This window comes from Mytilus edulis, chromosome 12 (assembly GCF_963676685.1).
Source record: "Mytilus edulis chromosome 12, xbMytEdul2.2, whole genome shotgun sequence".
NCBI classification, from domain to species: domain Eukaryota; kingdom Metazoa; phylum Mollusca; class Bivalvia; order Mytilida; family Mytilidae; genus Mytilus; species Mytilus edulis.
In genome coordinates, this window is record NC_092355.1 from 61101779 (window position 1) to 61114412 (window position 12634).

Genomic DNA, 12634 nt, shown 5'->3' on the forward strand with positions numbered 1-12634 from the left:
TGAAAATAAGTTACATTTCCTGATTTAGTACAAGGAGACAGGTAAAATGAGACCCCACTTTATATGATTATTACAAATATTTGTTCATTAAACCTGTCTTATTAACAATATGATTTTGTTTTGATTAAAAGTAATGTGATCAGAATTAGTAGATAACATACATCTGTGATATCTTTGTTACATTTGTTCTTCAGAAGTAGTCGAGACACTTCCACATGTCCCCACCTGGCTGCCAACATTAATGCTGTCCATCCTCTAACCTGGAATAATACAACTGACATCAAAACTTGTCTGATAAACTGGACAATGTTGTGTAATAAATATAAACACAAATAAATAGTCACATTAATCAAAACTGTCTGATTAACAACAGGATTTAGTGTAGATTCAGTAAAATCATAAATTTTAAGAAAATAATTTTTTTAAAGAAAAATGAAAAAAAGTTATATTTTCTGATTCAGAACAATAATATGAGTAAAATGAGACCCCACTTTATATGATTCTGACAAATATTAGTTGTCCATTAAACCTGTATTATTAACAACAGGATTTAGTGTAGATTACATTAATAATAAATTATTCAAAAAAGCATGAAAAAAGTTTTATTTCCTGATTTAGTACAACATAAAGAAAATGAGATCCTAAAACATGTTTAAATAAAGATTATTATTATTATTATCATTATTATTATTCATACAAGCATTTGTTGTCCATTAAACATGTCTAATTAGCAACAGGATTTAATGCAGATTCAGTATAATGATTGATTTAAAAAAAATTCAAAGAAAAGTGAAAAAGAGTAGTATTTTCAGACATGTCAGATACAGAACAATTATATGAGTTAAACGGAATAACATTTTATATGAATCTAACGACTATTTGTCCTTTTTACAAGATATTTCTACATTAGATCTTTATACATATCACTACCTGACCAAAGTTGTTAACACAACATCAAGTGAAACACAAGTGTAAAAAATTGTTTCATGTCAAAAAGCAAAATAAGAACTTCACAATTCATAACTCAAACAAAAAGAGAAATATTTTAAAATCAAACCATGCATGCATTTTTCCATTACAACTGTCTAATTTAATTCAGAATTTTGATTTAATCTTGACTCAGTATAATGACTAAGTATCAGTTAACATACAGACCAATGGTAATAGAATAGTGCAGGTTTTATTATTGTGTGTTTTATTTTTAATACCAATGGTCTAGACAGGCCAAGGGAGAATGGTACAAAAACAAATATGGTTTAACCCCTCCACATTGTGTGCCTGTACCAAATCAGACAACCTGGATCATGTGTTGTTTGTTGTTATATTTGTTTGTCTATTTATTGAGTAGTCAGGTCAGGTCTGGGCCATGTGTTGTGTGCTGTTATATTTGTTTGTCTATATACTATGAATAGTCAGGTCCAGACCATGTGTTGTTTGTTGTAATATTTGTTTGTCTATTTACTCTGAGTAGTCAGGTCAGGTCCAGAACATGTGTTGTGTATTGTAGTATTTGTTTGTCTATTTACTCTGAGTAGTCAGGTCAGATTCAGACCGTGTGTTGTGTGCTGCTGTATTTATTTGTCTATTTACTCTCAGAAATCAAGTCCAAAGTATTGGTAGTTGTTGTATTTGTGTTTATTTACTCTGAGTAGTCAGGTCCAGACCATGTGTTGTTTGTTGTTATATTTGTATGTCTATTTACTCTAAGTAGTCAGGTAAGGTCCAGACCATGTGTTGTGTGTTGTTATATTTGTTTGTCTATTTACTCTGAGTAGTCAGGTCAGGTCCAGACCATGTGTTGTGTGTTGTGATATTTGTTTGTCTATTTACTCTGAGTAGTCAGGTCCAGACCATGTGTTGTGTGTTGTGATATTTGTTTGTCTATTTACTCTGAGTAGTCAGGTCAGGTCCAGACCATGTGTTGTTTGTTGTTATATTTGTATGTCTATTTACTCTGAGTAGTCAGGTCAGGTCCAGACCATGTGTTGTGTGTTGTTATATTTGTTTGTCTATTTACTCTGAGTAGTCAGGTCAGGTCCAGACCATGTGTTGTGTGTTGTGATATTTGTTTGTCTATTTACTCTGAGTAGTCAGGTCCAGACCATGTGTAGTTTGTTGTTATATTTGTATGTCTATTTACTATGAGTAGTCAGGTCAGGTCCAGACCATGTGTCGTGTGTTGTTATATTTGTTTGTCTATTTACTCTGAGTAGTCAGGTCAGGTCCAGACCATGTGTTGTGTGTTGTGATATTTGTTTGTCTATTTATTCTAAGTAGTCAGGTCCAGACCATGTGTCGTGTGTTGTTATATTTGTTTGTCTATTTACTCTGAGTAGTCAGGTCAGGTCCAGACCATGTGTTGTGTGTTGTGATATTTGTTTGTCTATTTATTCTAAGTAGTCAGGTCCAGACCATGTGTTGTGTGTTGTTGTATTTGTTTGTCTATTTTCTCTGAGTAGTCAGGTCAGGTCCAGATCATGTGTTGTGTGTTGTGATATTTGTTTGTATATTTACTCTGAGTAGTCAGGTCTAGACCATGTGTTGTGTGTTGTTGTATTTGTTTGTCTACCTACTCTCAGTAGTCAGGTCCAAAGCATGTGTTGTTAGTTATTGTATTTGTGTCTATTTACTCTGAGTAGTCAGGTCCAGACCATGTGTTGTGTGTTGTTATATTTGTTTGTCTATTTACTCTGAGTAGTCAGGTCAGGTCCAGACCATGTGTTGTTTGTTGTTATATTTGTGTGTATATTTACTCTGAGTAGTCAGGTTAGGTCCAGGCCATGTGTTGTGTGTTGTTATATTTGTTTGTTTGTTTAATCTGAGTAGTCAGGTCAGGTCCAGGCCATGTGTTGTGTGTTGTCATATTTGTTTGTCTATTTACTCTGAGTAGTCAGGTCAGGTCCAGACCGTGTGTTGTGTGTTGTTATATTTGTTTGTCTATTTACTCTGAGTAGTCAGGTCAGGTCCAGTCCATGTGTTGTGTGTTGTCATATTTGTTTGTCTATTTACTCTGAGTAGTCATGTCAGGTCCAGACCATGTGTTGTGTTGTGATATTTGTTTGTTTATTTACTCTGAGTAGTCAGGTCCAGACTATGTGTTGTGATATTTGTTGGTCTATTTACTCTGAGTAGTCAGGTCAGGTCCAGACCATGAGTTGTTATATGTGTTTGTCTATTTACTCTGAGTAGTCAGGTCCAGACCATGTGTTGTTTGTTGTTATATTTGTTTGTATATTTACTCTGAGTAGTCAGGTAAGGTCCAGGCCATGTGTTGTGTGTTGTTATATTTGTTTGTCTATTTACTCTAAGTAGTCAGGTCAGGTCCAGTCCATGTGTTGTGTGTTGTCATATTTGTTTGTCTATTTACTCTGAGTAGTCAGGTCATGTTCAGACCATGAGTTGTGATATTTGTTTGTCTATTTACTCTGAGTAGTCAGGTCCAGACCATGAGTTGTGATATTTGTTGGTCTATTTACTCTGAGTAGTCAGGTCAGGTCCAGACCATGAGTTGTTATATGTGTTTGTCTATTTACTCTGAGTAGTCAGGTCAGGTCCAGACCATGAGTTGTGATATTTGTTTGTCTATTTACTCTGAGTAGTCAGGTCCAGACTATGTGTTGTTTGTTGTTATATTTGTTTGTATATTTACTCGAGTAGTCAGGTCAGGTCCAGGCCATGTGTTGTTTGTAGTTGTTCGTCTATTTATTATGAGAAGTCAGGTCCAGATCATGTGTTGTGTGTTGTTACATTTGTTTGTATATTTACTCTGAGTAGTCAGGTCAGGTCCAGACCATGTGTTACAGTGTGTTGTTACATTTGTTTGTCTATTTACTGTGAGTAGTCAGGTCCAGACCATGTGTTGTGTGTTGTTACATTTGTTTGTCTAATTACTCTGAGTAGTCAGGTCCAGACCATGTGTTGTTTGTTGTTATATTTGTTTGCTTATTTACTCTGAGTAGTCAGGTCAGGTCCAGGCCTTGTGTTGTGTGTTGTTATATTTATTTGTCTATTTCAGACCATGTGTTGTGTGTTGTTATATTTGTTTGTCTATTTACTCTAAGTAGTCAGGTCCAGACCATGTGTTGTGTATTGCTATATTTGTTTGTCTATTTACTCTGAGTAGTCAGGTCCAGAACCTATGTAAGTATTAGTATGTCAGTGTTATGAAAAAAAATGGTAGGTTTCACATTTAGTGCAGTACTCTGATTACATGTATAGTTCAGAGAGGTGTAATGATGTGTCTCATTTTCTGTGTGGAACATTAGTGGTGTGTCCTGTTGTGTATCATGTTCTGTGTTGAACATCAGTGTTGTGTCCTAATATGTGTCTTGTTTTGTGTTGAACATTAATGTTTTGTCATATGATTCATGTCCTGTGTTGAACACCAGTAATGTGTCATGTGATTCATGTTCCGGTGTTGTACATCAGTGTTGTGTCCTAATATGTGTCTTGTTCTGTGTTGAACATCAGTGTTGTGTCCTGTTGTCTCTCATGTTCTGTGTTGAACATCAATGTTCTGTCATATGATTCATGTTCTGTGTTGAACATCAGTGTTGTGTCCTGTTGTGTTTCATGTTCCATGTTGAACATCAATGTTCTGTCATGTGATTCATGTCCTGTGTTGAACATCAGTGTTGCGTCATGTGATTCATGTTCCATGTTGAATATCAGTGTTGTGTCATGATATGTCACATGTTGTCTTTAAATGCATGTTGTTTCATGATGTGTCTCCTATTTTGTATTGAAAACAAGTGTTGTGTCATAATATGTCTCATGTTTTTTGTTGGACATCAGTGTTTTGTCATGATATGTCTCATGTTCTGTGTTGAATATCAGTGTTGTGTCATGATATGTCTCATGTTCTGTCATGATGTTTTGTATGCCCCACCTACGATAGTAGAGGGGCATTATGTTTTCTGGTCTATGGCTCTGTTCATGCGTCCGTCTGTTCGTCTGTGTGTCCGTCCGTTCATGTAAAAGTTTTTGGTCAAGGTAGTTTTTGATGAAGCTGAAGTCCAATCAACTTGAAACTTAGTACACTTGTTGCTTATGATATGATCTTTTGTGACCCCAATTTCACGGTTCACTTAACATAGAAAATGAAAGTGGAAGTTTCAGGTTAAAGTTTTTTGGCAAGGTAGTTTTTGATGAAATTGAAGTCCAATCAACTTGAAACTTAGTACATATGTTCCCTATAATATAATCTTCCTAATTTTAGTGCCAAATAAGATTATTACCTAATTTTTAGTCCATGGAACATGGAAAAAGATAGTGCAAGTGGGACATCCATGTACTTTTGACACATTCTTGTCTTATTCTGTGTTGAGCATCAATGTTGTGTCATGATGAACATCAGTGGTGTGTTATTATACTGTTATAATGTCTCTCATGTTCTGTGCTGAACATAAGTGTTTTGTCATGATGTGTCTCATGTTCTGTGTTGTACAACAATACATCAGTGTTTTGTCATGATGTGTCTCGTGTTCTGTGTTGTACATCAGTGTTTTGTCATAATGTGTCTCATGTTCTGTGTTGAGCATCAGTGTTTTGTCATGATGTGTTTCATGTTCTGTGTTGAACATCAATGTTGTGTCATGATGTTGCTCATGTGTTGTGATGAACATCAGTGGTTTGTTATAAAGTGTGTCATGTTCTGTGTTGAACATCAGTGTTTTGTCATGATGTGTCTTGTGTTCTGTGTTGAACATCAGTGTTTTGTCATGATGTGTCTTGTGTTCTGTGTTGAACATCAGTGTTTTGTCATGATGTGTCTTGTGTTCTGTGTTGAACATCAGTGTTTTGTCATGATGTGTCTTGTGTTCTGTGTTGAACATCAGTGTTTTGTCATGATGTGTCTCATGTTCTGAGTTGAACATGAGTGTTTTGTCATGATGTGTCTCATGTTCTGTATTGAACAATGTTGTGTCATGATGCATCATGTTGTGTGTTAAACACCATGGTTGTGTCACGATGTGTCTCATGTGATGTGGCTCATTTGTTGTGATGAACAACAGTTATGTTATGATGTAGCTCGTGTTCTATGTTGATCTTCAACATTCTGTAATTATGTGGTTCCTGTTCTGTGATAAACATCAGTGTTGTGTCATGGTGTGTCCCATGTTCTGTGTTGAACATCAATGTTGTGTCATGTATCATGTATGTCCCATTTTCTGTGTTGAGCATCAGTGTTGTGTAATGTATCATGTATGTCCCATGTTCTGTGTTGAACATCGGTGTTGTGTCATGTATCATGTGTATCTCATGTTCTGTGATGAACATCAGTGTTAAGTCATGTGGCTCATGTATTGTGTTGAACATTAGTTTTGTGTCATGATGTGACTTACGTTTTGTCTTGAACATAACTGTAGTGTCATGATGTGTTACATGTTCTGTGTTTTACACCAGTGTTGTGTCATGATGTGTCTCTTGTTCTGTGTTGAAAATCAGTGTTAAGTCATAATGTACCATGTTTTGTGTTGAACACCATTGTTGTGTCATGATAAGTTTACCTATTTGATAGTCAATGTTACAAGTTTACCTATTTGATAGTCAATGTTACAAGTTTGCCTACTTGATAATCAATGTTACACGTTTACCTATTTGATATTCAATGTTACAAGTTTACCTACTTGATATTCAATGTTACAAGTTTACCTGTTGATAATCTATGTTAGCTCCGTTCGCCAGGCAAAGCTTCAATTCTTCTACTCTTCCTTTTCCAGCAGCTTCAAAGAGTTTCTGTAAATAAAAAATAGAGTTTACATTTAACAGAATGTAAAGAGTGTAGTAACTTAAATGTTTTTCACGCTAATGCCAGACAATAACTATATTTTAGAATGACCAATTTTCATTGGTTAATACAAGGGAGACAATGTACTCTATTGAATACAATAATGTGACAAACATTAGTTGGGGTAGGGGGGAGGGGGTGTAAATTGAAAGCGGTGAAAAATATATATTGTTTTGGCAAAAGCGGTGGTGAAAAAGAAAATAGACCCAGAGGAAACCCTGCTTATGATTACATTGTATACTGTTCCTAAGTTTTGAAGAAGAAAAAGATTTTTTTTTAAACATTTCATCCTCACATAATAAAGCTAATCTGAGTGATAATTGTGTTTCAATATTTTCATTATAAACATGCAATTTATAACAACTTGGAAATGAGCAGTGTAATATTTGTATGTTTGATGATATATTTTTATTTGACAGATTTACTTTGAATGTCTCTAAGCTTTCTCTGTTAAAGAAATAACAGTGTTGTTCTTAATATTTTAGCCTAAAAACATATTTTCAATCAAGAAAAAGAAATTAATAAATAGTGAGTATTCAATGATCAAGTAGCCTTTTTGTCAGTGGGGAACAATCACCTGTGGGGACGTATTTGACACTTATGTGTTTTTACAGGTGTTAATCACTACTTCCAAGTTTTATGACAAACAATGGTTTATTCCTTGAATGCCAACATCCTTTGATCTACCGACAATTTACCTGTAAAATAATGTTGGCGTTCAAGGAATAGGTGCAAGTAGTTATCATCACAACAGTGCATGCTTATCAAAACAATCATACTAATTAAACAGATAAGTAAATACAGGTAGCTTTTTCTGACCACCATTAGTGGAGCATCCGTTTGACTGTGCGAGATGAAAAAAGTACACAGTCACTTCCAGTCAGACCTGTATTTACATTTATCGGTCTCATCCGAGTGCTCCTAAACAGGAGGAAATTACGAAAGAAGAAGAAGGTAGCTAAATCTAGTTCATGTTTGTTAAGTTGTTAAAAAGTCATATTTTGCTGCTCCTACTTGAACAATTATGGATTCTCTTAAAATGATACTTTCAAAAGTGTTGCATCACAAAGTCAATATGTGCATATTGTCAGGACAGGAATTCCAGTTTACACAAATTCTACAATCATGACAATAGACTCCTTGGACTTTGAAGGTTTTTTCAATATTTCTATAGTTGTGTGTGCTGTAATATCCTACCATATTAAATTTCTTGAAACTTTGTATCTCGTGTTAGATTACTATTTAGTTTATTTCAGTTTGTTCAGGGTATTTTTCTTGGTTATACAATTACACCCCTTTTCTTTTTTTTTATTGTAAGTGATTCGTAAAATAACATCGTTTAGTTGTTTTTCATGTTCGCAACTCATCTGAATTCTTGTTGCCATATTTCATGAATTTTCTTGAAACTTTTGTAGAGTTTCCAGCTTAGATGTTATCAAATTAACTTGATTATTTTTTTAATTTAATTAATTGTACAACTGAAATCTTCATATACTAGTAGTTTATATTAACTAATAAAATATATAAATTGATATGTACTAAAACAAATCTTTTAATTTTCTTTATTTCTTTAAAATTCATAATAATTTTACCCCTAAAATCTACTATTTTTCCTTATGAAAAAGTGATAAAATGTTGCATTTCTATAAAGTTCATTAATTATTTCTAACAGTTAAATACTTATAAAAACACCTATTGTTATTATATAAACATCTATTGAAATATTTTTGTTGGCATTCAAGGAATAGGTAACATAGTAAAATGTTGGCATTCAAGGAAGACACCCAAACAATTCGTAAGCTTGGGTAATTAAAATGAATAGACCTCTTTTGAGAATGTTGCATTTCTGTCAAAAACTTTTTGTTTTAGTGAACATCATTCATGCGCTTAGGGGTCTTCGTCACTTCTTTCCCATGTTGAGCGAGCAATTAAAAAATATAATGCTTTATTGCACGAGTTATAATGGTTACAGTATTTTGTTCATAAAAAAACTTCTGTCCAAGTTTCTTAAAATTCCATGAAGGTTTGACAAAAAAAAATTGATGTCTAAAAAAAAAATTTAACAACAGAATGAACCTTAATGTTGACGCCGTCGAGGGAATCTAGGATCACATTGTCTCGCTTTCGCAACATAAATGTTGGAGGCTCGACAAAAATCACTTGACTGTTTGACTATAAAGAAGAAAAATCTTACCTTATTCCAATCTTCCATATTTCCTTAAATAGAAAAATAAATGTATAAATCTGTTAAGTGATTATTGCGTTTAAACCCGCTGCAATTGTTTGCACCCTTCCTAAGTCACAAATTTGATGTTCAGTAGTTGTCGTTTATTGATGTGGTTCATAAGTGTTTCTCGTTTCTTGTTTTTTTTTTTTTTATTAGACCGTTAGTTTTCCTGTTTGAATGGTTTTACACTAGTAATTTTTGGGGCCCTTTATAGCTTGCTGAGCAGTGTGAGCCAAGGCTCCGTGTTGAAGACCATACTATGACCTATAATGGTTTCCTTATAAATTGTGACTTGGATGGAGAGTTGTCTCATTGGCACTTATACCACATCTTCATATATCTATATACGGCAATACTATTTGGGTTGGACAGATCATTCACACATCCTGAGCTGTAGCTCATCAGTGTTACAAAAGTCTATATTTTAAGTCTATACAAAATTATATTCTTTTTTATCATGAAATCAACAAAGTATTAAACAAAACAATCCATATTTGAATTATAAACCATCTAAGCCAGGTTTTTACTTTTGACTTCAGCTTTATAACGATAGAAAGGCAAAGCAGCAGCAAATATAAATTTTTAATTATGGGTTTACTGGACAATGGATTGAACCATCAGCCTCCCAAACATGAGACGGATTTTTACAATTTGACAGAGTTTTCAAAAATAAGATTTTTAAAAAAGGCAGAAACATTCAAAACCCAAAAGACGCTAGCAAATAATTTATAAATATATCATGTGTGTGGAAATATTATTTGTGAGCTATAATAATGTCCCTGGGGAAGTATAATTGTAAATTTTTATATTCCCGGTCTTTCTCTGCCTGCATTTTCTGTTTTTTACTCGAGTCAACGAGAGACAACTGACGCTAAGTGATGAGAATGTCAGGTGAACTAAAACATATATGATACAATACATACTAATTTAATTAAAACTGAGGTCAGCTATATTTATCAGTAAGAAAGTGTCTTCATCTAAAGCATCTCTGAAAAATATTGATAAATCATATTTACTTGTTTAAGTCTGATATATGTAAAATATATGTATCACTTAATAATACTTTATCGGTACTTCTTCAGTAACTGTTGTGATATATATGAATGTTTCTTTATCTTATAAACATATCAATGTTTGTGTGTTATTTCCTGTTTCAACAAAGTAACTATGAACAGTAAAGGTATATTTTTTAATTATTTCATTAACATGAATAAATCCTTACCTAGGCCTTATGGCCAGCTTCATGAAAATGTAGACCTTGTCATTTGAAGATATTTTTTTTTTCGTTACCTATATATTGACATCTACATATTTCCGTTCTTACTTTTTTGGGTTGCGTTCTCATTGACATATACTGTTGAAAATATTGCAGGAGTTATGATTTGTTTTACCTGTTTCATATAGGCTTGATGTCAGTGTGGGATGTAGTCTTAACACTCCATTTAGATGAAGTAAACGTTTAACAGTATGGCTGTGTTCTGCTTTCTATATTACATCTATTTTTGATTAAGCTCCAGCAGATACATGTTTGTGTACCTCACATTTTTTGTTTTTCTTTACCCCAAGTTCATACCTAAGTTCAACCAATCTATTTTTGAAGGAAAATAATTTTGCAATGATGTCATCATGTTCTCTGATTTTTGTCTTGTTTACTATCAAGTATTGTTTTTTTTCTTCTGTATTTTGAATGTTAAAACTATTTATTGATTATCTCCCCTTTAAGAGCTTGAATATTCGACTGAACACTTACCTATAACATCATCTTGACAGGACAGGGATCAAGTTGACTGGACAGGGATCACATCGACAAGACAGGGATCAACTTGACCGGACAAGGATCAAATAAATACAGATGACAGATGCTTAAAATGAGAATATAAATGTTTCTATTTCAGGTTGAAATAATAATTGCATGTAATAAAGATGCTTGTGTATTGTTTGACCTCTTTTATTGATTGATTGCTGTCTCATTGATATAGGCCTCTAAACCTTCACTCATACAGGATGCATTCTTTGTTTTAATGTCTTGTTTACGGTATAAAAACACAGGTCTTGTGATATTTTAAAAGTAAAATATATCGGTCAATTATCTCCCCCTGTCAGAGTTAAAATTAACATTTACTCTTTTGAAATAAATCTCAATAATAAATGATTGTATATAGTTCACATACAATGTGCATTTACCTATAATAACAACTCAACTGGACAAGCATTAAATTGACTGGACAGTCAATGATCCCAAGAACTGGACAATAATTACGAGGACTGGACAATGATCAAATAAAAATTAATAATAGACATTATAGATGTTGAAACTGAAAATATAAATGAAATAAAAACACTTTATAGAGACACTTGTCTATTTTTAAAAACCATGTTGACCTCTTTTGTTGATTGGTTGCTGTCTCATTGACATAGACCTCCCATCTTACAATCATAAAGAACAATTTGATTTCTTAGTTAACACTCTATTTGTAATGCTTGCAATGTTTAATTAGTTTCAACTCCCAAATGCAATTAATTTCAGAATTATGTCATTTTATTTTTGTCTCCCCTTGTACAAAAGCTGCAGAATGCAAAATGTTAATCTTTTTCAAAAAGAATTAATAAAAACACTTGTTTAATGCTTTTTCAGAATGAATCCTATAGTTCTGGATTATCTCCCCTTTAAGAATTTTCACATTTAAAATTTCAATATATTTCCGAGTTTCAATCGATACAGTCTCCACGATAAAGTTTTGTCCACAAGCCCTAAGCTCAATTTTTTAAAACTTTTAGTTGTCATCTGTCGGCTTGTAGAAAAGAAATGTACAAGCCTGCAACCTTTTTTACAAGCCTGGGTCATCATGGTCATAGGACTTGTGGTTAAGCGTGAAGACTGTTGATAAAATAAATCATTAAACGTTGCAATACAATTTGATTTGTGCATCTTGTTTACTATAATGTATTGGTTTTGGGTATTTTGAATGTTCAAACTATTTCTTGATTATCTCCCCTTATAGAGTTTGACTATTTTACATTAGAATTAAATTTCTGTAGTAAATGATCCTATATAGTTAACATATGAAGTACTTACCTATAACAACAGTCTGACTGGACAGGGATCAAGTTCACCGGACTGGACAAGGATCAACTTGACTGGACAGGGATCAAATCCACTGGACAAGGATCAACTTGACTGGACAGGGATCAAATCCACTGGACAAGGATCAACTTGACTGGATAGGGATCAACTTGAGTGGACAAGGATCAACTTGACTGAACAGGGATCAACTTGACTGGACACGGATCAACTTGACTGGACAAGGATCAAATCTTCTGGACAAGGATCAACTTGACGTGACTGGAATCAAATCGACAGCATGTAAATGAATACTGATGATAGATGTATAAAATGAGAATGTTTCTATTTTAGGTTGAAATCATTATTAACATGTTATAAAGATAATTGTCTATCATGTCTATTGTTTGATTCCATTTTGACCTCTTTCATTGATTGGTTGCTGTCTCATTGATATAGGTCTCTTAACCTTTACTTTTACAAGATGCATTCTTTGTTTTTAGTGTCTTGTTTACTATAAAAAGACAGGTGTTATGATATTTTGAATGTGAAATAT

At 33.4% G+C, this 12634-nt stretch overlaps 1 protein-coding gene and 1 long non-coding RNA gene across 2 annotated transcripts in view; both read right to left on the reverse strand.

Annotated features, from left to right (window-relative positions):
- Positions 1-721, reverse strand: part of LOC139499275 (uncharacterized) — a 71610-nt gene extending 70889 nt beyond the window's left edge. Inside the window, exons 1-2 of the mRNA XM_071287945.1 lie at positions 698-721; positions 162-260 (exon numbers count right to left, since the gene is read on the reverse strand). Of these exons, the coding sequence (XP_071144046.1) occupies positions 162-260; positions 698-721 (123 nt within the window). The remainder of the gene's footprint in view (positions 1-161; positions 261-697) is intronic.
- LOC139498915 (uncharacterized) overlaps positions 1-12634 on the reverse strand; it is a 437948-nt gene that overhangs the window by 138835 nt on the left and 286479 nt on the right. Inside the window, exons 5-8 of the long non-coding RNA XR_011658043.1 lie at positions 12094-12392; positions 10768-10879; positions 9941-10005; positions 8985-9007 (exon numbers count right to left, since the gene is read on the reverse strand). This is a non-coding gene — a long non-coding RNA (uncharacterized lncRNA). The remainder of the gene's footprint in view (positions 1-8984; positions 9008-9940; positions 10006-10767; positions 10880-12093; positions 12393-12634) is intronic.